The sequence below is a fragment of the Mesoplodon densirostris genome, chromosome 19 (genome assembly GCF_025265405.1).
Source record: "Mesoplodon densirostris isolate mMesDen1 chromosome 19, mMesDen1 primary haplotype, whole genome shotgun sequence".
In the NCBI taxonomy this organism is placed as follows: Eukaryota; Metazoa; Chordata; class Mammalia; order Artiodactyla; family Ziphiidae; genus Mesoplodon; species Mesoplodon densirostris.
Window position 1 is genome coordinate 12,618,281 of NC_082679.1, and position 24,431 is coordinate 12,642,711.

Consider the following 24,431-nt stretch of genomic DNA (forward strand, 5'->3'; position numbering starts at 1 on the left):
GCCAATCAAAACGACACTTGGGTTCCCGCCTCGGCAGGAAAACTCCGCCCACCGCCTGCAAGCCCTCCTCCTTCTGCGGCACTCGGGGCTACGGACCAATCAGTGAAGGCCGCGCCCCCTCTCGCGCTTCTTGCCAATCGGAACGCGATTCTCGCGGCCGTCTCTTCGGAGGCCTTTCTTTGGAAGCCCCACCTCTCCCCAGCGGCTACGCGTTCTCTGTCACGTGATTGTTAAAGGGGCGGACACGAGTTGCGAGTTTTACCTCCGGGTTTGGGAGCGGTTGTGCGCTGCGGCCGCCATTTTGCTGGAAGGGGAGGCGCGTCTTACTTCCCGACTCCGTACCCTATCCCAGCGGTATCGCGGCTCCCCACGACCTCCAATCTATGAGTCTTCCCCTACCCACAAGACTCTTCCTGTTGCGCTCTGATTTCGGGACTTTCTCCACAACTAGGCTGTCTTCCCTGCCAGGTGTCCTTTTGACCTCTTGACCTCTGACTCAAAGGTCAGCTCTAAGGTTCCAAACTCGGGTCTGGGATGCGAAGGGGCGATCTATTCTAAATTCCCCAAGTCTTTAGCACTGGGGCCGTAAATCCCACGCTTTAGGTGCCTCGTCCCAGGTCTGAGCTTTCATGTCCTGAAATTGAACACCAGGTTTCCAAATCTAGCCAGGGATAAGAAGTTAACTCCTACTAAGTGTCAGTCTTTGAGCCCTGCATCCCAACTTATACCACAAATCTGGTTCCACATTAAAGGACCCCGTTAACCCTCAGATTCCTTGTGGTTTAAGTCAGCCTCAATCCCAGCTTCCAAGGTTCCAGATTTTAGCCCTGGTGTTTTCAGTCCCACTGCTCCGGCCCCAAAATCTGGAACGCAGTTCTAAAACCTTCAAAATCTCCATCCCTGCGACCAGCACATTTTGGAAGATCCTTCCCTCTCTCATTCTCGATCTTACAACCCAAGTCACAGATCCTAAAATGATTTCTCCATGCTCTCCTTCTTTAGAGCCACCAATTCCTCCTCCCCAAACCCCTGCATCCCAGGCCCCCATAATTCCACCTCCTCCCCTACCCCCAAATCTCCCGGAATTAGCCTTTCCACCCTCTCCCTCAAGTCTCCAGACCCCTATTCCCCCACCACCCCCACTGCCGCCTCCACCCCCTACCACCAGGTTTTCTCCCCCTCACGTCTTCGGCTTGGAGAAGAGCCAGCTCCTGAAGGAGGCCCTGGAGAGGGCTGGCCCAGTCCCCAGGAGCAGAGAGGACGTGAAGAGGCTCCTGAAGCTGCACAAGAGCCGGTAGGGTCCCCATGCCCCTTCCCACCCACCCACCCAGGGTCTCACCCAACCACTTGTCCCCAGATCACACTGCTGCCATCTCCTCTTGGGGTTTCCCACTTCCTCAAGGTCAAACAGTCTGACTGCTTCAGCCCCCTTCCTTAGACCCCTTCAGTGGCGGTGTGTCTTCAGCAATGAGGAAAGCTGCCCTCACAAGAGCACCTCGTCCAGTGGGAGAGACAGATCCCTCCCTCCACCGGTGACAGCCCAGAGTGGTCAGAGCCGTGACGAGGGAGCCCAGAGGGAGTGCCCGACCGAGGCTGGGGGGTCAGTGGGGCCTGCCTGAGGAGGGGATCCCTGAGTGCTGTCGAGCAAGTTATGCCAGGGTACGTGATGAGGAGAGTAAACAGCTTGTGCCCAGGCCCAGAGTGACATGAAAAGATGTTCTTTTCAAGGACCTGCAAATATTTCTTTATTGGGACAGAGGTGGTACATGTGGGGTTTCCCAGGTGGGCAGGAGCCGACCACACAGGGCATGGGGGGGGGCAGGCGTGTGAAGGAAGGTGGACGGTCCTGAGGGCACTGGGGAGCTGTGGAACGGATCTGTGCCCTTCCAGGGAGGGAGAGAGACTGCCTTCGAGGAGTGGAGTGGTGAGATTGGAGTCTAGGGGCCCAGGAGGAAGCTGGAGCACCAGGAGATCAGGCAGGAGGGGAGGGGGCTAGACTTGGGCTGGGGCTGAAGGGAAGAGAGACGAGTGACCTGCCCAGACTCACCGAAGAAACTTCCAGCTCTCTAGACAAGTTTATTATCTGCACTAGACGCCCCAACCATAGTGAGGCAAATTTTGTGTTTGTTTTTTGTTTTGGCTGTGCTGCACAGCTTGCAGGATCTTAATTCCCTGACCGGAGATCGAACCTGTGCCCCTTGCAATGGAAGTGCAGAGTCCTAACCCCTGGACCGCTGGGGAATTCCCCCATAATGAGGCAAATTTAACGCAAGTAACAACTACCTGTTGTATGCCAGATGCTGTTCTAAATGTTTTTACTTATTAATTTAACCTCAGCAATTCCATGAGACAGGAACTGTTTTTTTTTAATTGAAGTATAATTGATTTACAAGGTCGTGTTAGTTTCAGGTGTACAGCAGAGTGATTCAGATATATATATATATGTAAAAACATACATATATACGTCTGTATATATTCTTTTTCAGGTTCTTTTCCCTCATAGGTTATTACAAAATATTGACTGTATAGTTCCCTGTGCTATACAGTAGATCCTTGTTGTCCAGTAGATCTTATTTTATAGATAGTAGTGTGCATCTGTTAATTCCAAACTCCTAATTTATCCCTCCCCCTGCAAGATAGGAACTATTATTATCCCATTTTCCACATGAGGAAACTGAGGCTCATAGAGGTGAAGTCACTTAGCCACAGTGCTTAGGAGAGGAAGGGCATGGCACTAGGGCTCCCTGCTTTGAACCACTGTGCTGATAATCATCTCCTTTCATCAGTAAGGTGCCCCCCTCAGCCTTACTCTTGCACTGGCTTTGGGATAGAAGTATAAGCACATTGCCTGGCACCTCCTGAGCCCTGGTGGGGGAGAGGGGGGAGGGGTTGGGATCACCAGAATATTCTGAGTGGCCTCCCCAAGACTGGGGCTGGTGAAGCCTGTGAGGAGTCTATCAAGGTGATCTCTTAGGCCTGGAGCAGTTGTTACCTGGTTTTGCTCAAGGCTGAGTGGAAGGGATTCCCACCTTATCTAACTGCCTGAAAAACAGGTTTGAGAGGGGAAAAACAGTCAGAGTTTGGGTATTCATATTTTATGGCAAGACGAGAGAATTTTAAACATGAAATTTTTCTTTGCCCACTGGGGCCTCCTCCCTCCCATTTAGCGTGTATTGTGCATTTGCATTCACCAAACCTCCTTAGGGGATAACATTTCTTCTTGATCTCATCAAGGGTCACAACTCCTTAGGAGACAGCTTTCCTTCTTAATTTTGTTAAGGGATCGCAATGACCCATGACCCATAACTTGCTTTGTACTTGTAGATCTGGATTGAGTAAACTGTCAATAATATGTCATTTGGCATATAACCAACCCTTTGTCTCAAAAACTTATATATAACTGTGTTTTGATCTCTCACAGGCGGAACAGTCCTCAGGGCTTTCTGAGAGACTGTCTCCCAGGTTATAATCCTCAGGTTGGCTTGAATAAAATTTTCTCTTTCTTCCTTAGATTGACTATTGATTAATTTTTCCATCCATGGTGTAGACACCCCTTCTAATAATTTAATCCCTCTGGCTCCTAGTTGCAAAGCTTTTGCACATCTGCTCTTTGCCCCTTCAGTAACTGAGAGAAAGAGCAGGGAGCAGCAGGCAGAAGGATGATTCCCACTGAGCAGATGAGGAAACCGAGGCTGGGGAGGGGAGGAGTCTCAACAGGAATGAAGGAAGTCTGACCCAGCCAAGAGCGGCCCTGGGGCCTCAGGACAGCTGGGCCCATGCTCCTCCCCTTCACCATCCCTGACACCCCATTCCCAGCCAGCCCTCGATGGGGGGGTCCCTAGGAGCTGGTTCCCGCATGACCTGAATGCGACTGTGATTCAGTTTCAGAAGTGACCTGCAGTGGATCCTCTTCTGTGCTGACCTGCCCTCCCTCATCCAAGAAGGCCCTCAGTACGTGCCCTAATCCGGGACCCCAACCCCTTGGCCGGCCGTGCGTTCTGAGCCTCTGCCCTCGCCAGGCTTTGTGAGGATTGACCCAGGAGTGTGGGAAGAGTGGGTTCATGCCAGGCAGCCTGGGGAGAAGGAGGAGGCCGAGGAGGGAGGGAGACGGGGAACCTACCAGGTGAGGGTCCTGGGTGCATGCGTAGTAAACAGTTGGAACGAATAAGCAAGTGAACAAACGAACCTGGTCCATTATCTCTGACTCCACCTTGGCACCTGCTCCTCCTAGAAGCCCAGGTGACATCTCTCCCTACCCTCCCACCCACACCCCCAGCCCTCCAGCCCTGGTTCAGGCCTTGGCCAGCCTCTGTCCCAGGAGGGGGAGTCAGGTCTCCTCCCCGCTTGGCCTGGGAGAGGAGAAGGGAATTCCCCCAGGGCGGCAAACCTGTTCCCCACACTCCAGTTTCCAGGCGAGAGGGGGCCCAGGAAAGACACGAGTTAGGGGTTGGGGGGCTGGGCCTGTGTCTCCCCAGGTGCGGGCTGGTGGTTAGGGGTTGGGGGGCTGGGCCTGTGTCTCCCCAGGTGCGGGCTGGTGGTTAGGGGTTGGGGGGCTGGGCCTGTGTCTCCCCAGGTGCGGGCTGGTGGCCTTGTGGATGGCAGGCACTCTCCTGGCGCCCCTCAGCAGCACCCGCCTGGAGAGACTGGTGCAGGTGGCCATGGAGAGAGGTTACACGGCCCAGGGGGAGATGTTCTCAGGTAGGTTGGGTGTGGAAGGGATTCAAGCCAGGTGTTCTGCAGGAGGGGACTGGAGAGCTTGGCTAGGACACACCGGGCACATAAGGGGGCTTTGTTCCATTCTTTGGGCCCTTGTCCCCCCCCAGTAGAGCAGAGTGTCACAGGGTGGACTCTGGAGCCAGGCCACCTGGGGTTTCCATCCCAGCTCTGCCATTTCCTACTGTGTGTCCATGGACAAGCAGCTAACCCTCTCTGCCCCTCATCTTCTGCATTTGTTCGAAGAGGTGATGGTCAAGGCGAGAGTTATAGGCGTTGATTCCCGAAAGCCTTTGGCATGGTGCCAGGCACACAGCGATCGCTCTTTCTGTGTCTGCTCTGTCCTTGCAGTGACCGACATGGGCAGGCTGGCCCAAGAGGCACTGGGCTGCCAGGCAGAGGTGCTCTACGGCGGCCTGGGTGGTCCCAACAGAGACCACATCCTGCAGCACCTTGTCGCCGGACATCCCCTGCTTATCCCGTATCCCAGGGCCTGGAAGGGAGCAGCAGGGCAGGGGTGGAGACGGGTGGGTCCCAGAGCCACACCACAGCTTTGGCCTTAACCCCAGTGCCAGCTATGACGAGGACTTCAACCACGAGCCGTGTCAGAGGAAGGGCCACAAGGCCCACTGGGCAGTGAGTGCAGGTGGGTCCCCCCTCCCATGCCCTGTGCCCTCACCCTGGGTCTCCCCAGCCCCGTCTCCCCTCCTCACATTCTTACCCTCGCACTGGCACCTCCCCACTACCCAAGGCAGGAACCAGGGTTGGGCTGTCCCTGTCCCTACAGGGTACTTAGCAGGGACCTGGCCAGCAACAGGTACTTCAGTGTCCGCCAATCAGGGTTTTCCACACGCAGAAACTCAGAGCGCAGACAAGGATCAGACAGTCTGGGCTGCAGACTTGGTCCAGCCACTTCCAGGCTCTGTGACTCTGGGCCTCCATTGCCCTGTATCTAGAGATCAAGGCAACAGTAGCACCCACGCCATAGGCAGAGGACGTAAAACTCTTGGAATGGTGCCTGGTATGTTACATGTCTCAGTAAGTGTTAGCTACTGTCAGCATCCTCGTCTTTCCACCTGCCTGAGAGAAAGCCAGAGTTGCACGTCAGGTGGCCTGGATGGAGGCCCCCTTGTGTGCCTGCCTCTCTGAGCATTGCTCTTCTGGACAGCTGGTGACAACGAGCTGACGATGTTTGCACTGTTCAGTGCCGCCTTGGCACCTCCCTGTGCTGACAGGCTGTTGCAGGCTGGACTTAGAATGCCTGCAGCTCTAGAGCCCAACACCATGGGTCTAGATCCCGGCCCAGCTGTCTGCCTGCTGGCCCGTGCTGGCCTCTCTGTGACAGTGTGGGGATGGAGGCAGTACCTACCCTGGAGAGCTGTGGTGGGACGCAGGGAGCCCCAGCCCCTCGTCAGGGCTCAGCTCCCACTCACAGCCTCCCTCTCTCCTCCCAGGGGTCCTGCTGGGTGTGCAGGGTATGCCCAGCCTCGGCTACGAGGAGGACCCTGAGCTGCCAGGCCTGTTCCACCCAGCACCCGGCTCGCCCCGCCAGCCACCATCCCTGCCAGAGGAAGGCTCCCCAGGAGCCGTCTACCTTCTCGCCAAGCAGGGCAAGAGTTGGAACTACCAGCTGTGGGACTACGACCGAGTCCGGGACAGCAACCTGCAGCTGACGGACTTCTCGCCCGCCCGGGCCGCCGATGGCCGGGCATACGTGGTACCTGTCGGCGGGGTGCGGGCCGGCCTCTGCGGCCAGGCCCTGCTCCTCCGACCACAGGACTCTGGCCACTAGCCTGCTGCAGCCCCGAGCCGGGGTGACGGGGCGCAGCCACAGCTCAGCTGTGTCACCATTCGCAGAGTGCCCCATCTTCTCCTCTGTACGACAGCCTGGGGGCTTGGGCTGGATCTCTGAGGACCTCCAACCAGAGATCCTTCATGCAGGGTCCCCCGCCCCGAATCTATCCCATCCCAATCCTGGGCCTCGGCTCCCCCAAGCCCGTCCCCCAGTATTAAGCACCTACTCTGGGCTGGGGTTATAGCCAGGAGCCCCACAGACAAGTTCCCTCTCTGCAAGAGAGAGACTGACAACCGCTCAGACCCCAGGGCTTGTCCACCCCACCTCAGGGTTGCAGCCACCCGTTTCTGGCTGCTGTCCGCCCTCTCTCTGGACCCCTTGCTGCTTCCCAGCGTCTGTCCATGTGGAGCCAGGGAAGCCTTTTGAAACGCAAACCAGGGACTTCCCTGGCGGTCCAGTGTTTAGGACTGTGCGCTTGCACTGCAGGGGGTACAGTTCGATCCCTGGTGGGGGGAACTTGAGACCCTGCATGCCACGCAGCGCAGCCAAAAAACAAAACGCAAACCAGGTCTCAGCACTCCCCTCCAGAGAAGGTGCCAGCATCTCCTCCAGCCTTCCTCTTGCAGGGCAGAGACTAAACTCACCCCGCCCCAGGTCACCTCCCTTACCCCAGGCTGTTCTTCCTCACGCTTTCTGCCACCAGCCAGGCATAGTGGCCTCTCAGGTGCCTAGGGTGTCCTGTCTCCCCCACCCCCCAGCCCTGTGTTACAGACAATTCTGTAACTGCTCTACCCTGGCTCCTTGTCAATTCTGGGAAGACTCCCTCTGGCTGAGCACCTCCTCCACCTGTGTGTTCTCCTGATTTAAAAACAAAAGCAAAAGCCTGTAAGACTAGTTATTTGTGCCAACCCTTTTACCCCCATTAACTCATCAAATCCTCCAACCCTGTAAGGAAGGTACTAGATCCTCCCTATTTGACAGATGGAGAGACTGAGGCCTGAAGAAGTGCAGTCACTGGCCTAAGGTCACATGACTGGCAAGCGGCAGGGCCGGGATTCAAACCAGGCAGAGTGTGTACCTGTACAGATCGGGGAGGGGGGACAGGGAAAGAGAGAGAGCATTTAACGAATACCTATTGCATCCGTTCCGAAAGGGGAGGAACAGCTCTGTCTTGGTCACTGCTGTGTCCCCCATGCCCAACAAAGGGTTTTATTAGAAACTACAGTGTAGTGTTTGTTACCTACCCCAGCCCTGACACCCTGGTTGGCACTGTATCTGGTGCACTGTCCTGGGAGCCCTGGAGGACAGGGCTTGGAGTTGTCTTGGTCACCCCTGTGTCCCCTGCACAGAGCCAGGCACAAGAGTAGCAACTCAGTGAAGCGGATGAATGAACCCGCCCACCCTGAGCCTGCCTCTACCCCAGACCATTATCCCATCACCCCACCCGACGCTAATGCTCCAATTACGAGCCTTGAGCCCACAAACCCCAGATGCAAAAGACAAAGGTGACTGTAAATGTGCTGTTTATTGGGGTGTCGTCATGGGAAGGCAGTGAAGCACTTTTGCCTCCTGTTCCCCAGCGCTGCCCCGTCTTAACAACTACCTCTCATATAAATAAGTATAAAGATGGTCAGTAGAAAAGGAACGCACGTCCGCTGGAAGACCACGTTAGAGCTTTGGCTAAGGGGGGCGGGGGGCGCCTGTCCTCCCCAAGCCCAGCTTTGCGGGCCAGGAACCCAAAGTTAGGTGCAGGAGGAGGACAGAGGGGCTCTACCCACACCTCAAGAGTGCTGGGGTCTTTGGTTTGGACCAGGTTGCAGGCCTACCAACCCTGCACAGCAGGCCCAAGGGGGCCTCTTCACAGCAGAGGCCAGGGACGGGGCCCCGCCTGAGGAAGGCAGCTGCTTCCCAAGCCTGCTTTTCCCTTTTCCTTCTGAACGCCCTTCCTGCCGCCACGGTCCGCTAGGAGGAAGGAGACAGAAGAGGGTAAAGGGCAGGAGGAGGAAGTCCCGAGGCTGAGGCTGATGCCTGAGGAACGAGCTTGTGCTGGTCACAGTGCTGGCACGGGACGTGGCTGTGGTTTCAGTCGGCAGGGGGGTCAGCAGAGTTCTCCCAGGTGCAGGGCAGGAGCCCATGGGGCCGAGGGCAGGTAGGACAGGGTGAACTGGGCCCTGCCCAGCAGTGGCAGCTCTCAAGTCAGTCCCAGGGTGCCACACCCTCAGAGCCCCTGTCAGCACTTGGAGGGACCCCAGATGAAGAGACTGGGCTGTAACTCTCCCGGGTGGGCCGACCAAGGGCTGCTACATTTGCTCACAAATGAGGTCTGGTTCTCGGGCCTGCGAGGGGCCAGCTCGTAGAGGGCGGGGCTGACGAGGAGGCCGAGGTTACATTCATCCATGTGACAGGCCTGAGGTCACGCCTGTGCCCTGCAGTACGTGCACTGTGTTCTCTCAGGGCGTGTGGTTTAGTTGTGGCCTCTGCAGCCCCTCAGAAGCCTTCCTGGCTGGTCAGGGGACCCAGTCTGGTTCTGACTCACCGTGGGACCCAGCCATTGCACGCGCCTCTCGGGCTCTTAACGACCTCCCTACCCCAGAGAGGGTGCGGTGCCACCTGACCGCCAAGGCCCTCTGCATCGTCTGCACTGGTCCTGCGTGGTGTGCAGTGCAACCTTTCCCATCCCTGGACTTCAGGCCCCCGTGCATCTCAGGGCCCCTGCAGCCACACGAGCACCATCCAATAAATAAACGTGATGGTGGGCGAGCAGGTCAGCTATGGGCCAGGCCCTGGAGGAGGCGAATCACGTTGTCCAGGCCCCAGAGGTAGCCGTCCTCGCGGTTGCCCTCAGCCCAGGGCAGCCGGTGGCTGAGTGTCTGGTGGTCAGGCAGGGCCACTGTCTTGCCAAAGTCGATCATCCAGACCTTGGCCAGGCCGGTGTTGTCATGCACAAAGAGGAGGGAGCTGCCTACCACCTGCAGAGGGAGAGGCAGGAGGTTAGAGGGAGGGGCAGGCACTGGCCAAGGTCCCAGCCCCACAGACTGCTGGGCAGGGTGGCTGACGGCATGAACTTTGGAGCCAGGCTGCCTGGGTTCAAACCCTAGCTCTGCCACTTACGGCTGTGTGGCCTTGGGCAGGGGACTTAACTTCTCCTTATCTCTGTGTCCTCATATACAAAGTGGGAATAACGGAATAAGAGTACCATTTACCTCAAAGGTTGCTGTGCATATTATATGTGTGAATTAATCCACAGAAAGCTCTTAGAAGAGTTGCCCGTATAAACAAATGCAAAGCACTGTTAACTGTTATCCTTTTTCAAGCTGGGGTACAAACTCAAATGCCCGCAGGATCCTGAAGCCGTCAGGGGGCCTGGCGGGGACTGAGGGAGTGGATAATGCCTCCCCGCGGGAAGGGGCAGCAACCACTCAGCCCCAGCTGATTGCTGCTGGTGACGCCAGGCAAGTGGCTTCCTTTGTCCGGCTCAGTTTCCTCATCTGTAGAATGGGGGTGATGGTAACTGCCCCGCCTCCTGGGGTCACTGCAGCATTCCACGTTCCACAGCTCACAAGCTGCCTCGTGGAGCTGGCCACACAGCCCTCCGGAGATTCTGTTTTTTTTCTTTTTTAGTTAGAAATATATTCCTTCCCTTCATCTAACGCCAGGTTTGCAAGCCTCTCCCTTTTTCTAGTCGGGTTTCAGACACCAGTGCTCCCAGAGAACCCGGATGACGGGGCAGGCGAGCAGGTGGCTGTCAGAAGAGGCAGACGCTGCCCAGCTCTGGATGGCTGTTGGCATGTGGCGAGCGGCCCAGGGTTACCACGTGTCTCTTGGTGTCAAGAGAAACTGGAAATCCCGATTTTAGTGTGAACTCTCATGTTTTCAATGTTGGCAACTAATTTTTTTTAAATGTTTAGTCACCGGGCAGGTGAAACCAAACCTGAGGACATAAGAGGTGGGGTCCCCAGGCCTTCTCTTTGTGACTTGTGTGTAAAGCTCAAAGGCAGTAACAAGGGTGATAAGGGTGATGTTTGGTGATAACAAACATGACCATAAAAGCTGGCACATACTGCAGGGTTCCTATGGGCTGGGCTTTAACTATATTAATCCACTTAACCTTCGTTACACCCATGCGGCAGGTGCTACTGTTACCCTGTCCTACAGGTCAGGAGACAGGCCTGCGGAGCTGCTGCCCAGGCTCAGGTGGCTGGGATTCAAACACAGGCTGGCCTGACGCCCAGATCGGTGCTCTTTCAGAAGTCAGTGATACCAGGAAAGAGAGGACAGAGGGGCTTGAGGGGGGAGGCGGAAGAACTTGGAGACAGACACAGTGACGTCACCACGGACTTTCTGAGACAGCCCCAGAGAGATGAATGTTTCCAAAGGGACACAGGCTGCGGAAAGGAGAGAGAGGAAAGGGGAGTGGGGAGAGCCACCAAATGAGGAAGGCAGGTAACAATAATTGTAAATAATCATGGGTATAAAATAATCACAAGAGCTACGAGTCAAGAGCACTTCTGCGCTCCTCATGGCACTCTGCATTTGCTCATCTCCCGCCTCAGCAGCTCTGTAAGGAAGGTACTATTGTTCCTCCCCACATTAGGAGGAAACTGAGGCCTGAGAGGGTAGGTCATATGCCCAGAGTCACCCAGCAGAGCCAGCCTTCATCCCAAGGCCACCTGGCTGGGGTCCATGCTCCTAACTGTCCCACCTCCCTGAAATCCCTCGTGCTGCCTACCCTAAAGAAGCAAACCCCCAAACTCGGGGCTTCCTTTTATAGCTTTGGCCTGTGACCCTGTTGGTGGTTTCTGCTGGGTACCACCTGGACCCCGACACTCCCCCTCACACAGGGCCCTCTGTTCCCATGGGGGCCGGGGCTCGCACCTCGTGGGTCTTGAAGAAGGGGGAGTTCTCCAGAGCTTCACGAAGTTCTTCTAGGCGTGCCACATACTGCTTCTGTGCATGAGAGGGAGGATTTCTTGGTTAGCTTATGGACTTTGTGGGTCCTTACCCACCTTGAGATCTGACCTCATCCCATACCCACAAAGGAGTAGGCATACCCCAGCCAGAGTGGGATAAAGGGGGCCATGGGGAAATGGGAGGTGGAGGGGGGGCAGGGGTTGGATGCATCAGGGTGGCACAGACAAGAGTGTGGTTGGGGACTTCCCTGGTGGCACAGTGGTTAAGAATCCGCCGGCCAATGTAGGAGACACGGGTTCGAGCCCTGGTCCGGGAAGATCCCACATGCCACGGAGCAACTAAGCCCGTGCACCACAACTACTGAGCCTGTGCTCTAGAGCCCATGAGCCACAACTACTGAGCCCGTGTGCCGCCACAACTACTGAGCCCGTGTGCCACCACAAGAGAAGCCACCGCAGTGAGAAGCCCACACACCGCAACAAAGAGTAGCCCCTGCTCACTGCAACTAGAGAAAGCCCATGTGCAGCAACGAAGAGCCAATGCATCCAAAAATAAATAAATGAACACAATAAATAAAAATCAAAAAAAAAAAGAGTGTGGTTGGTAGATTACATGAATACCCACAATTCCTAGCAGCTCCTCCCACCAAGAGGTGGAGTCTTTCCCTTGTAATCTAGTCTTGGTCAATGACTTGCTTTGGCCAATAGAACATGGCGAGAATCATGGTGGCCATTCTGAGCCTAGCCATCGAGAGGCTTTGCTTTTTCACTTGTTTTCTTGGCCCGCTGCTTCCACCGTGAGAACAAGCCCAGGCTGGTCTGCTGGATGGAGCCAGGAGCCGAGACAGTGAGGCAGCCACCAGACATGAGAGCAGGGCCCTCCCACCAGCTGGCCTGATGGTGAGCAATGCCAGCCAGTGTCAGCCAACCTCGGCCCAAGGCAAAAGACTGTTGACGTGGGAGGAACAATGATGGTGGTGGTCCTAAGCTGCTAAATTTGGGGGCATAAGGTGTCCCGCTCACCAGGATTGCGCGGTTCCCATCCACAAAGTCCTCCAACATCTTTGTCACCTCCTCCAGCTTCCGCGTCTTCTTGAAGTTAGTGTTGCAGGTCCCATCGGCTTTCTACAGGATGAGGGGTGTCATACCTTTTCCTTCCCACGCCCAACACCAAGCAGCCTCAGGCATTTCCAGGGGCCACCTACCCGCATCCAGGCTCACTCGCTGTTCAGGGGAAGCTAGCCCACCTGCCTAGCCCCAAGTCATATTCCTGAGCAACCAGTCCTTCAAGTCTAACCTTGAACCCCCTGGTTGAGCCAGTCTAGCCAAGTGGGCTTTGGAGCCGGGTGGATCTGGCTTTGAATCATGGCTCTGCTAACTCCTAGCTAGGTGGTGTTAAGCAAGTCACTTCACCTGCCTCAGCCTTGATTTCCTCCTCTGGAAAATGGGAATTGTGTTAGTATCTACCTCCTAAAGCTGGTATAAGGAGGAGGAGAGATTGGGTGTGTAGGATACACCGCACAGTGCCTGGCACATAGTAAGTAAGCACTCAGTAAAAGAGACTAATGTTATTTTTTGTCTGAGAGGGGCACAGAGAGCCCCCTGAGTCATTCTGCCATGCTGTGCCAGGTGCCCTGTAGGCAATGGTAACATGGAGGTAACAGCACAGGTAACAGCACAGGTGAGGGATGCGAATACTGAACAAGATCATCACAAAGGGAGATAAGAATAATGGAGCGTAGGGAGTTATAAGGAGGTAAAGAGAGGGCCCTGAACTAGTCGAATGGAACTCAAGGAGGGCTTCCCAGAGGAAGTGAAATTTGGAAGGAGTCAGGAAAATGACTGGGAGTCAGTCAACCAGGGGAACAGGGGGAAAGTACTCCTGGCACAGGAAACAGCATGTGCAGAGGGCCTGTGGCAGGAGAGAACAGGACCCTTTCAAAGAAATGAAAGTGCTTCACTGTGCCATCTATAGGGGACTGTGGCACATCCACAAAGAGCTATTATAGAAGGAATAGGAAGGAAGAGAAGGAGGGAGGGAGGGATGGAGGAAGAGGATCTCCTATCTCTCTACGAAATGATATGGGAAACTCTCCAGGACTATGCCACCTTTTGTAAAAACGAAAAAGGGAGGAGGGACTTCCCCGGTGGTCCAGCGGCTAAGACTCCATGCTCCCAATGCAGGGGGCCCGGATTCAATCCCGGGTCAGGGAACTAGATCCCACGTGCCGCAACTAAGAGTTCACATGCCGCAACTAAAAAGATCCTGCATACTGCAACTAAGACCCAGCGCAGCTTAAAAAATGGGAGGAAAAGGTAGTATATACAACTGTATTTGTCTGTATATACAGGAAGAAATATAAGAAACTGATAAAGTGGCTCCCCATGAGGAGGGTGTGGTGGAGGGACAGAATGGGAAGGACGGCAACAGGGTTGGGAGAGAGATTCCTCCTCTACACCCTTCTATAATATTGTTTTGACTTTCAAGCTGTGTGAATAGCTATTCAAACAGTTAGATTTAATTTACAAAAAAAAGGAAGAAAGGGGCTACCCTAGTGGCACAGTGGCTAAGAATCCGCCTGCCAATGCAGGGGACACAGGTTCGAACCCTGGTCCGGGAAGATCCCACATGCCGCAGAGCAACTAAGCCCGTGCGCCACAACTACTGAGCCTGCGTTCTAGAGCCCGCGAGCTACAACTACTGAGCCTGCGTTCTAGAGCCCATGCTCCACAACAAGAGAAGCCACCGTAATGAGAATCCCACACACTGCAACGAAGAGTAGCCCCTGCTCTCTGCAACTAGAGAAAGCCCACGCACAGCAACGAAGACCCAACGCAGCCAAAAATAAATAAATAAAATAAACAACTTTTGAAAAAAGAAATAAAGAAGAAAAGAAAACATTTTTCTCCATAAGGAAGAAAAAGCCCCTCCAGCTGCTGTGCTGGATGATGGATCAGAGGAGGTGAGACCAGCATCTGGGAGGCCAGGGAGGCTGAGTCAGGAGAAGATGCGGCTGGACTAGGACAGGGTCTTGGTCTTGGGGAGGGGAAAGAAGATGGAATCAAGAGACCTTCAGGCAGATGGATAAACAAAACTTGGTCTGTGATAGACACAGGGGTAAGAGAGAAGCAGGAGCCCTCCTAGTGCATCTTTCCATCCTCTGCAGTCTCCCGCTCTCTCTCCAGATCTTGCTTCTTTCCTGCTTTCTCTGACACCCTGGTTCCTCGGGAAGCCCTGCCTCAGATCTAGCTCTTAGCTCTCTACAAACAGGCTAGCAGCTCCTGGCCCTCACCTTGATGCCCTCGATCCGGAAACCCAGGGTGGAGGTCGAGCTCACGGTCTCCCTCCACTGCATGTAGCGGGGCTTGGTGACTGCACCCTGGGCATGTTCCTCGGGGGTGGGGGCCCCAGGGTCCACAGCCACCATCTTCTCATACATGTCCTTCCGGGGCCGGGGCCGTTCTCGCGCCTTCACCAGCTCCTCCTCCAGGTAGGTCCTGGGACACAGAGGATATAACAAGGGAAATTATCAAGAACAAAGCTGGAGGACTTACACTCCCTGATATCAAAGCATGTTACAAAACTACAGCGTGGCACAAGAATAGACAAATAGATCAATGGACCAGAACAGAGTCCACAAACACACACACGTACGTTCACCCAATTTACGACAAAGAAGGCACCACAATTCAGTGGGGAAAGGGCAGTCTTTTCAATAAATGGTGCTAGGTCAATAGGATATCCATATGGCGGTGGGGAGAGGGGAATGAATCTCGATCCCTACCTCAGACCATATACAAAAATTAAATCTAGGTGGATTGCAGATCTAAATGTGATAATTAAAACAAAGCTTGTAGAAGAAAACATAGGAGAAGATCTTTGTGACCTTAGAGTAGGCAGATTTCTTAAACACAAAGCTACTAACCATAATGAAAAAAATTGACAACCTGTACTAAATTAAAAGCCCTTCTCGGGACTTCCCTGGTGGCACAGTGGTTAAGAATCCGCCTGCCAGTGCAGGGGACACGGGTTCAATCCCTGGTCCAGGAGGATCCCACATGCCATGGAGCAACTAATCCTGTGCACCACAACTACTGAGCCTGCGCTCTAGAGCCTGCGAGCCACAACTACTGAAGCCCGCATGCCTAGAGCCCGTGCTCTGCAGCAAAAGAAGCCACCGCGATGAGAGGCCCGTGCACTGCAACCGCAACAAAGAGTAGCCCCAGCTCGCCGCAACTAGAGAAAGCCCACGCGCAGCAACAAAGACCCAACGCAGCCAAAACTAAATAAATAAATAATTAATTAAAAAAAAACCTTCTGTTTATCAAAAGACGTTAAGAGAGTGAAATGAGAGAGTTGAAGTGTGTGTGTGTGTGTGTGTGTGTGTGTATGTGTGTATCTCCAGCAAAGGACTTGTATCCAGAATATATAAAGAATTATAAATCTTTATAATAAAAAGAAAAAGAGAGGCCAGTAGAAAAATGGGCACTTTTCAAAAGAGGATATCCAGGGCTTCCGTAGTGGCACAGTGGTTGAGAGTCCACCTGCCGATGCAGGGGACACGGGTTCGTGCCCCGGTCCGGGAAGATCCCACATGCTGCGGAGCAGCTGGGCCTGTGAGCCATGGCCGCTGAGCCTGTGCATCCGGAGCCTGTGCTCTGCAACGGGAGAGGCCACAACAGTGAGAGGCTCGCGTACCACCAAAAAAAAAAAAAAGAGGATATCCAAATGGCCAATCAATGCTCAAGTTGTTTGGTCATCAGATAAATCGAAATTAAAACCATAACTATTCACCAGAATAGTTAAAAGTAATAAAACAGGTAATACAAAGTGTTGACGAGAAGACAGAACAGAACTCTCATACACTGATGCTCATACACTGATGGCGGGAAAGGATGCTGGTATAACCGCTTTGAAGATTGGCTTGGCGCTATCTTCAAAAATGTCCCCCCGACCCTTCACCTCTGCCCCATGGCTGCCCCTGAACCTACCTGCTGCCCATCTTGCAGTCCATGATGGAGGGGTTCTCAAAGTCTGCCAGGAGATCTTCCATCTGGTTGAAGGCCTGGCCATCCTGCTGCACCATGCCATAGTAGGCTGGCACGAAAGGTCTCAGGGGGTCGCACATCAGCTGCTCCAGGCTGCGCTGCTCATACTGACAGAAACGCTTTAGAATCCAACCATCCTCTCCTGCCTGGAAGTTCCCTATGAGCAGCAGTCAATGAGAGGGTCAAAAACTGAATGAGCAAGAGAATCCCCCCACCTCCTGTAGGTATCAGGTCCTGGCCACCATCATCTTGCCTGACCCTTCCGCAAGACTTTCTCTCCCTACCAGCAATTCTCAAAATCTTGGCCAGAGGTGGTGAAGGAAGGACCTAGTTCTGCATTTTGTTTAAACAGAGTCCTGTTCACAGCACACTGTGTCCTCATTTGTTTTGTAATTTTGGATTATGAGCTCTCGATCAGCAATGGGAAGTTTTGTGAGATCTGAGTTAAGACCATGACTCTCCAAAGCAGATTTGCATTTGCTTCTGCCTGGAGTCCAGGAGTGCTAACAATCAGGGCCTTGTTCATTTACAAATCTGGCATTTTGTGGGCCATGCAGATAGTGTACATTAGAATTACAAATTCTTATTGAGGCAGATAGTATTTTCAGATTATGTTTTCCAAAGATGGCTGCAACAGTAGCTCATGTCCCACATGCTCTTCTAGAATTTTGCCACTCCCATCAAGAAGTGGAATCTAGGGCTTCCCTGGTGGCGCAGTGGTTGAGAGTCCGCCTGTCGATGCCGGGGACGTGGGTTCGCGCCCCGGTCCAGGAAGATCCCACATGCCGCGGAGCGGCTGGGCCCGTGAGCCATGGCCGCTGAGCCTGCGCGTCCAGAGCCTGTGCTCCGCGACGGGAGAGGCCACGGCAGTGAGAGGCCCGCGTACCGCAAAAAAAAAAAAAAAAAGAAGTGGAATCTAATTCTTTTCCTCTTGAATCTGAGAGGGCTTATGGCAGAAGCAATACTGTGACTTCAGATCTAAGTCATAAAAGGAGATGCAGCTTCCACTTTGTTGGCAGACACACTTGCCTTTCAGTCCTGAGCTACCATGTAAGAAATCTGATTATTCTGAGGCTACCATACTGTGAGGAAGCCCAAGCAGCTACACATAGACATCACATATAGGCTTTCCAGCTGGCAGCCCCAACTGAGAACCAGCCAACAACCAGCATCAACTGCCAGGTGTGTGAATGAATGAACCTCCAAAGGTCTCCAGCTTGCAGCCTTCGAGTTATTCTAGCTGAATTCCCAGATATCACGGCGCAGCAACAAGCCAGCCCTGCCATGCTCTGTCTGAATTCCTGACCCAAAACTTATGAGTGTAATCAAATGGTTGTTTTATTCCACTAAGTTGTTTGTTTGTTTTTTTAAACCACCTCTAAGTTTTGAGTTTTTCATTTTTGGTAGTTTTTAAACTCAGCAATAGTAACTAGCATACATACAGATGGCAGGCCTGTGTTTACAGTTTTAGGGGGGCCTTGCCTTTCTCTGACTCAGTTCTAAGGATGAACAGGCAGATAAATTCCCTTCCTGCCTCCCTTTGCTGGTGGGTACAGTTGGTCTAGTCCAGCCCACAGCCTGTTTTTGTAAAAAAAGCTATTGGAACACAAACACACTCACAAATTTATATATTAACTATGGAGGCTTTTGTGCTGCAACAACAGAGTTGAGTAGTTTATAACTATTATCTAGCCCTTTACCAAAAACGCTAGATTCTAGGCCTTGTGCTATTATGTGCTAAAGAGATTGTGCTAGGTCCTGGGGAAAAAACATTATAGCTGTTGTTTATTGGGGGCCTACTCTGCTCTGGCCACAGGGTGAGGACAGGCACTGGTAATTGCCATTTATGAGGGGTCTGTCTCTCAATCTCAATACACATTTTGATTTTAACCCTTTAGTTTACCCTGCAAGGGAGGTACGATTATCTCACACTACAGATGAGGACACTGAGCCCAGTGAGGGAAAGTGACTTGCCCAGGGTCATCCACAAACAGAGAGCGGAACTCGGATTTGAGGCCAGGCCCATCTGTCCCCATGGTCGAAGATTTGCCCCCTGCCACCGGGATAACAGGAAACAGCCCTCCATCCTGATGTATGAATGGCCCAGCCCAGGCCTAAGCACTTCCCATAAAAGCCCCACGAGCTGGAGACTGTCACCAAGCCCATTTTACAGATGGGGGAACTAAAGTACAAACGGCAGTTCCTTCCCCGCCCAGGGGTCTCTGCCCAGCCCTCTCTGCCCAGCCCTGCCTGTCGCCCACCCACCCTTCTCCCGCCGCGCTCACCAGAGTGTCCAGACAGCTGGACCCAAGGGTAGTGTTTTCGGAAGGAGACCATGAAGGGCGAATACTTCAGCACTGTCTTCAGCTTCTTCCACGGTTTGTTCTGTGTGGGGCAGAAAGGGTGGGGTCAGGGCTAAGGACAGGGATGGCGGGGGATGGCGCTGCTGCCATGAGAGGGAACCAAGGTGGACCTGGGGTCCTTAGTGGGGCTTCCTGGGATCCCTGGGCCCAAGCTTGTTGCGGTGAGCAAAGCTCACTGACTTCAGCAATCACAAACTCCCAAGAGGCCTCAGAAAGGCAGAGAAGAGTCTCTGGCCATTTGTCTCGGTGTCATCACTTTGTATCTGTGTCTCTCTGTCTTTCTCGAAGGAGTAGAGATAGGCTAGGTTGTGTTGCAGTCACCAGCAACTCCCAAATCGTCCCCCGACATATATACACCAAAAAGGTGGAAGCCTGCTGTCCCTGAATTAAGTCAGACCTTCCAGGGAAAATGATAAAGGCAGGAGTTGATGAATGGAGGCCGAACCACAGAGAGAGACAGAAACAGAGACAGATGACAAAGTGATGACAAAGACAGACAGGGACAAAGATGGAGACTGCAGCAGTCATGACAGCTGCTTACCAAATAGCTCCAGCCTGTCCCCCTACCAGGGGTATCCTTGCCCTCTTGACCTTAGCTTTGGCCAATGAAATGTGAGCAGAAGTGTCACTTTTGGGTGGAAGCCTTAAAGCCAACGAGTGACTCTCCATGTTCTTTTCCCTAGTGTAGAAAGGGGTGGGGGACTGTAGGAAGAGAAACAGAGGCTGAGTGAAAACAGCATGGAGCAGGGCCGCCTCACCCACCACTGACCCACGGTCAATGTGAAGTAGGAACGAAAATAATCCTTTGTTGGGAATTCCCTGGTGGTCCAGTGGTTAGGACTCTGTGCTTTCACTGCCAAGTGCCTTGGTTCAATCCCTGGTTGGGGAACTAAGATCCAGCAAGCCTCGGGGCCAAAAAAAAAAAAAAAAAAAAAAATCCTTTGCTGTTCCAAGTCACTGAGTTTGGGGGCTGTTTGTCACTATAGCAAATCCTGACCTCTTCCAACTGACACAGAGATAGGCACAGAGTTACTAGAAGAGAAAGAAATATAGAAAGAATGGGAGACACAAAGTAATGACAGAGAAAGAAAAAGAAACATAGATGCAGAGAAAAACAGAGAGAGAGCAACAAAAAAACAGAGAAGCAAACAGAAAACAAGGATTTAGTTGTATCATGTGGACTCAAGCAAGAGCTTCTTGAGACCTGGTTACTGCCTGATTCATTGCATTTGCATATGCACGCACACGCACGTGTGCACACACGCACACACACGAATATCTTCTCTGATCCAAGCACACAGCAGGCCCTTAGCAAGGTTCGGGAGAATGAGTCCTCTCCAGAGAAAAAAGCTGTGTGGCTCATCTCCCCCCACCCCGGGGTCAAGGCCATGTTCTCTCCTACCCCCCAGAGCCCAGCTACCTAGCAGACATCTAATGGATGGTGGGAAGGTCAAACACAGGCAGGGGTTGGACTGAAGGATTCAGGAAGGGCTATTCCCTCCCCTCTCCAGCTGCCAGCTGTGGAGAGGAGGTGATGAATAAAGGTTCCTGTTTACTAAGCACCTGGAACATTCCAGGCACAATGACAAAGGCTCAGTGTGCCATAACCTACTTAATCCTAAAAACACAACCCCAGGAGGACTGCTGACTGTGTTACAGAGGCGGAAACAGAGACTCAGACGGGTGAAGTCACCTGCTTAAATCACACAGCATAGTGCTGGGGTTCTACCTCTGGTCTGACTCCACTGCCCTGGGCTTATCCATTACAGCCCTGCTAGATTACAAGCCTTGAGGGCAGGGACTGGGGTTGTCATGGTTACAACTGTGTCCCCTGCCATGGCCTGACACACAATAGGTGCTCCAAAAATGTAGCTTGGGTTGAAAGAGGTTGATTAAATGTCTTTTTTTTTTTTTTATCATAAGCAGGTTCATTATCTTCTCTCTCTTCTTTCTTAGATCTGATGGTTAATCTGGGCTTTCTCAGGTGCCTTCATCATGGCCTCAGCTCACATCTCCTCCTCCTCCAGGAAGCCCTCTCTGATACCCCAGGTCTGGCCAGTCACCTTCTTTAGACTCCCACAACCCTCTGGGCTTCCCCCATCCCAGCCCTGAGCACTCTGAGCTGTCACTGCCTGGCGATGGGTCTGTCTCCTCCACCGGCCTGGGAGCTCCATGCGGGCAGTGTCTGGGTCACTACTGTGTTCCCAGCAAAGCCAACATGGGGCCGAACACAAATTCGGGACCCTGGGACTGTCTGTTGTCTGATTAGGAGGACAGGATGGATGTGAGAAGGAAGGCAGGTGGGGGAGGGGGGAGAAAGTAGCTGGGCCTTTAAGGTCAGATGGGATTTCAAAATGAAGCAAAAAGGAAGCGAGGGGTATCCTGGGTGGTGGGAACAGCTTGAGCAATGAGCGGAGGCAGGACGGCTGCAACATGTTCAGGGAACAGTGTGTACTTCGGCTCCCTTGCAGCAGCAGAAGGGATCAGGAGGGGAGAAGGGAAGCTGAACGTAGAAAGGAGCCTGGAGACAGGAAGCTGTGACACAGGACTGAACTCCTGATGGCTATCAGGCAGGCCCTGGGGAGCCATGGAAGACTCCGGAGCCGGGAACGTTCAAAAGTTAGTCAGAGCTGGGTCTTGGAGGCAGATTCTAGGGGATGAGGAAATACTGGAGACAGGGAGGCCTGGGAGGAAGGCAAGTTAGGGACGGATCCACAAACTGCAGGGGTGAAAATGACTGGGTTTTCAACTAAGCCAGCACTGAGTTCGAATCCAAGCTCTGACCAGACGTGGCCAACTCTAAGCAAGTGACCTCACTTCTCTAGGCCTATCTCTGTAAAATACAGATAATAATAATCCCAATCTTATAGTGCTTTTATAAGGATTCAAAGAGTTAACACACATATAGCACTTGGAAAAGTGTCTGGTATTCAGTAAGGGTTTGAATCTCAGCTCTGTGTCTTCCAAGGTCTGTGACCTTGGATGAGTCTCTGTACCTCAGTTTCCTCGTCTATAAAATGGGGATCATAGTATCTACCACATAGGGCTGCTGTGAAGATTAAGATGAGTTAATATAAGCAAAGAGCTTAGCACAGGGAATTCCCCGGCGGTCCAGTGGTTAGGACTCTGTGCTCCCAATGCAGGGGGCGTGGGTTCGATCCCTGGTCGGGGAGCTAAGATCCTGCATGCCTCAGAGTGTGGCCGAAAAACATAAAATAAAAAAGAAAGCTTAGCACAGGGCTGGGCATGAGCGAGTGATAGCTGTTATTTTTGTTTCTTCATTCACTCCAGCTCAGCTGCTCTGAGATGCCAAGGAGATGAGGGAGCAGGCAGAGGGAACAGCAGTGGCAGAGAGCCCCAGAGGGTCAGCGCCTCGGCTCCGGCACAGGCAGGCTGGGGCAGGTCTATCTCTTACATCTGTGGCCACATGTGTGAGCACGTTCCTAAAGGGAAGCATGTGGGCTGAGGGGGGCTCAGGGCAGATTCCAGCCAGGGGCCCCAGGACAATGGGAGGACCCAGCAGGCAGACCCACCAGAGGCTCTCACACCTGCCTATGCTCTGACCCTCCCTCCCTGAACCTGCCCTGACGGCCTTCCTGATCCACCAGAGGACCGCACCCAAGCTGCGGATGAGGGTGGAGGATGTAAACAAGAGTGTGCAGGAGCACCCTGGGGAGCTGGGGGGCAACGCAATGGGGAGATGGGAGAGTCCCTGGCCAGGCTGGGGGGGTCCCTTAGCATTTTGGGTTCACACAGCTCTTTGAGAATCTGATAAAAGCTGGGAGCTCACTCCCTACAAAAGTGAATGAGCTAAGGGGTGGTGAAGGCTGATGACCCTTTAAGGCAGCTACAGGCCCCAGACTTAGAAAAGTGGGGTAGAAAGTACACCCTTTCTGTCTGCCTAAACTAGGGTTCTTTAGAGTTTGGGGTCACAGACTGTGATCCAACAGAAGTCACAGACCCTTGCTGCAAAAACATGTGTATACCCACACAGATTCACACAATTTCAGGGATTCCTGGGTACCATGAAGTTGGCCAGGGGCCATCCATTTTAGACCCCAGGACTGGAGGCAGTGGGTGAGGGGAAATGAAGAGAATTAGCAAGAGGCTGCCTGGAGAGGGTTAGTAACCCTGCTGTCGGATGGAAGAGGTGCCTGGAGATGAAATTGCTGGTGGAGTTCTAAAGAACTTCTCAAAGGAAAGGCGGGGGCGGGGGATACGGGATCTGTGGGGATGTGGCTCAAGGGCAGGATGGGTCCCACTCACCCCAGACCTGTCCTCGGGGTCGCTGGAACCTCCACCCCCGGCCACCACGTCATCCTCAGACTCGTCGAAAGAGGAGGCAGAGGAGAAGCCTCCACTGCCCCCTTCAATCTGGGAGTGGGGTCCCACTGGCTGAGCCTCAGGCTCGGGGGTTTCAGGAGTGATGATGAGGCGGGGCACAGGGGTCAGGGGGCAACACTCCTGGTGAGAGTACAGGTGAGTCACCAACTCCCCGTGTTCTGGTTCCTCTAATGAGCCATCTTGGTTGGGCTCCCCCAAAAGGCAGTCTGTCCCAGGCTCTGTCTGGGGTCCATGAGTATCTTGTGTCTGGGGTCCATCAGTGCCAGGCTGTGGCCAGAAGCCATCAGTATCTTGTTGTGTTGGGAAACCATCGATGTCAAGCTGTTTCCAGGTTGTTTCCGTGTCCTGTTGTATCTGGGAGCCGTCAATGTGCTGCTCTGTCCAGAGGTCTTTGGTATCCTGTTGTGTCCTGGAGCCATCAGTGTACAATTCTTTCCAAGAGCCATCAGCATTTGGCTCTGTTGAGAGAGAGGCCCCTTCTGGCTGAGTCCGGACGCTGGACCTGTTCTGGTGGGTCCAGAGGTTATCAGCCCTGGGCTTGGCCCTCTCTGGCTGGGTCTGTGACCCATGTATTTCTAGCTCTGCCCAGGGCCCATCAACCCCTTGCTGTGCCCAGAGGTTAGCCCTCTCTGGCTGACACTGGAGGTCAGACCTGTGTGGATCAGTCCAAAAGCCATCTGTCCTAGTCTCCGTCCAGTCATCGGCTGTCTCCAGTTCTGACCAGTGGCTGCTTCTTTCTGGATGTGTCCGGAGGATGGACCTGCCTGGCTCCGTCTTTTGGCTGGGCCGCTCCGTCCCCGCCCCGGAGCCAGCTGCTTCAGGCTCAGCCTGTCCGTCGGTCCCCGACTCAGGCCCGAGGCCGGCCCTCTCGGGCTCGGTGTGGAGGTTGGACTCCTCGGTCCGGGCCCGGGGACCGCCCCTCTCCGGCTGCCCCGCCGGGCCCCCTGCGCCGGGCCCAGGTCGTTGCTGCCCCGGCTGCCGCCGCCGCCCCCCTCGCGTCGCCGCCAGTCCCATGCGGGCTGTCCCCGGCAGCTCCCCAGCCTCCGCCTCGCTCAGGTTTCCCCGGCACGGGCAGCGCCTCATGCCCGCTCCCTAGGTTCGGGATTCGACCGGGCCCAGCCCCTCCTGCCCCTTTAAATCCCACGAGGGGTGTGGCTGGGGAGCCCCGACTCGCGGGTTCCGGCCAGCGGAGCTCCAGCCCGCCCAGCCAAGCAGGGGTTAACCGATACTTTCCCCCGCCCCCCCCCCCACAACTCC

General features: G+C 53.9%; 2 protein-coding genes across 3 annotated transcripts; one reads left to right on the plus strand and one right to left on the minus strand.

Moving 5' to 3' along the window:
• The first annotated feature begins 25 nt into the window (after nucleotides 1–25).
• Nucleotides 26–7,363, plus strand: ACTMAP (actin maturation protease). Of its 2 annotated transcripts, XM_060083287.1 has the most exons (6): nucleotides 60–1,294; nucleotides 3,883–3,951; nucleotides 4,574–4,698; nucleotides 5,065–5,194; nucleotides 5,289–5,359; nucleotides 6,168–7,363. In XM_060083287.1, exons 1-6 carry the CDS (start codon nucleotides 975–977, stop codon nucleotides 6,503–6,505), a joined length of 1,053 nt encoding a protein of 350 aa, XP_059939270.1. In that variant the 5' UTR covers nucleotides 60–974; the 3' UTR covers nucleotides 6,506–7,363. The 2 variants fall into 2 exon arrangements, with proteins under 2 accessions (XP_059939271.1, XP_059939270.1); XM_060083288.1 differs by lacking the exons at nucleotides 5,065–5,194; nucleotides 6,168–7,363 and having other exon boundaries at nucleotides 26–1,294; nucleotides 5,283–5,353.
• Nucleotides 7,364–8,016: 653 nt separating this feature from the next.
• ITPKC (inositol-trisphosphate 3-kinase C) lies at nucleotides 8,017–24,385 on the minus strand. The gene is made up of 7 exons (XM_060083654.1): nucleotides 23,097–24,385; nucleotides 18,753–18,852; nucleotides 16,411–16,624; nucleotides 14,712–14,916; nucleotides 12,442–12,543; nucleotides 11,384–11,455; nucleotides 8,017–9,477 (listed from the first exon to the last, which is right to left on the minus strand). The coding sequence occupies exons 1-7, from the start codon at nucleotides 24,255–24,257 to the stop codon at nucleotides 9,274–9,276; spliced, it is 2,058 nt and encodes a 685-aa protein (XP_059939637.1). The 5' UTR covers nucleotides 24,258–24,385; the 3' UTR covers nucleotides 8,017–9,273.
• Between the last annotated feature and the right edge of the window lie 46 nt (nucleotides 24,386–24,431).

Bases quoted from the DNA above. Each gene is read 5' to 3' on its own strand.
- ACTMAP (XM_060083287.1), top strand. From the start codon at position 975: ATGATTTCTCCATGCTCTCCTTCTTTAGAGCCACCAATTCCTCCTCCC. The intron at 1,295-3,882 runs GTAGGGTCCCCA...ACTGTGATTCAG, and splicing joins CTGAAGCTGCACAAGAGCCG to TTTCAGAAGTGACCTGCAGT. The intron at 5,195-5,288 runs GTATCCCAGGGC...CCCCAGTGCCAG, and splicing joins GGACATCCCCTGCTTATCCC to CTATGACGAGGACTTCAACC.
- ITPKC (XM_060083654.1), bottom strand. From the start codon at position 24,257: ATGAGGCGCTGCCCGTGCCGGGGAAACCTGAGCGAGGCGGAGGCTGGG. The intron at 12,544-14,711 runs GTGAGGGCCAGG...CTCATCCTGTAG, and splicing joins TCCGGATCGAGGGCATCAAG to AAAGCCGATGGGACCTGCAA. The intron at 11,456-12,441 runs GTGAGCGGGACA...TCTCATGCACAG, and splicing joins ATGGGAACCGCGCAATCCTG to AAGCAGTATGTGGCACGCCT.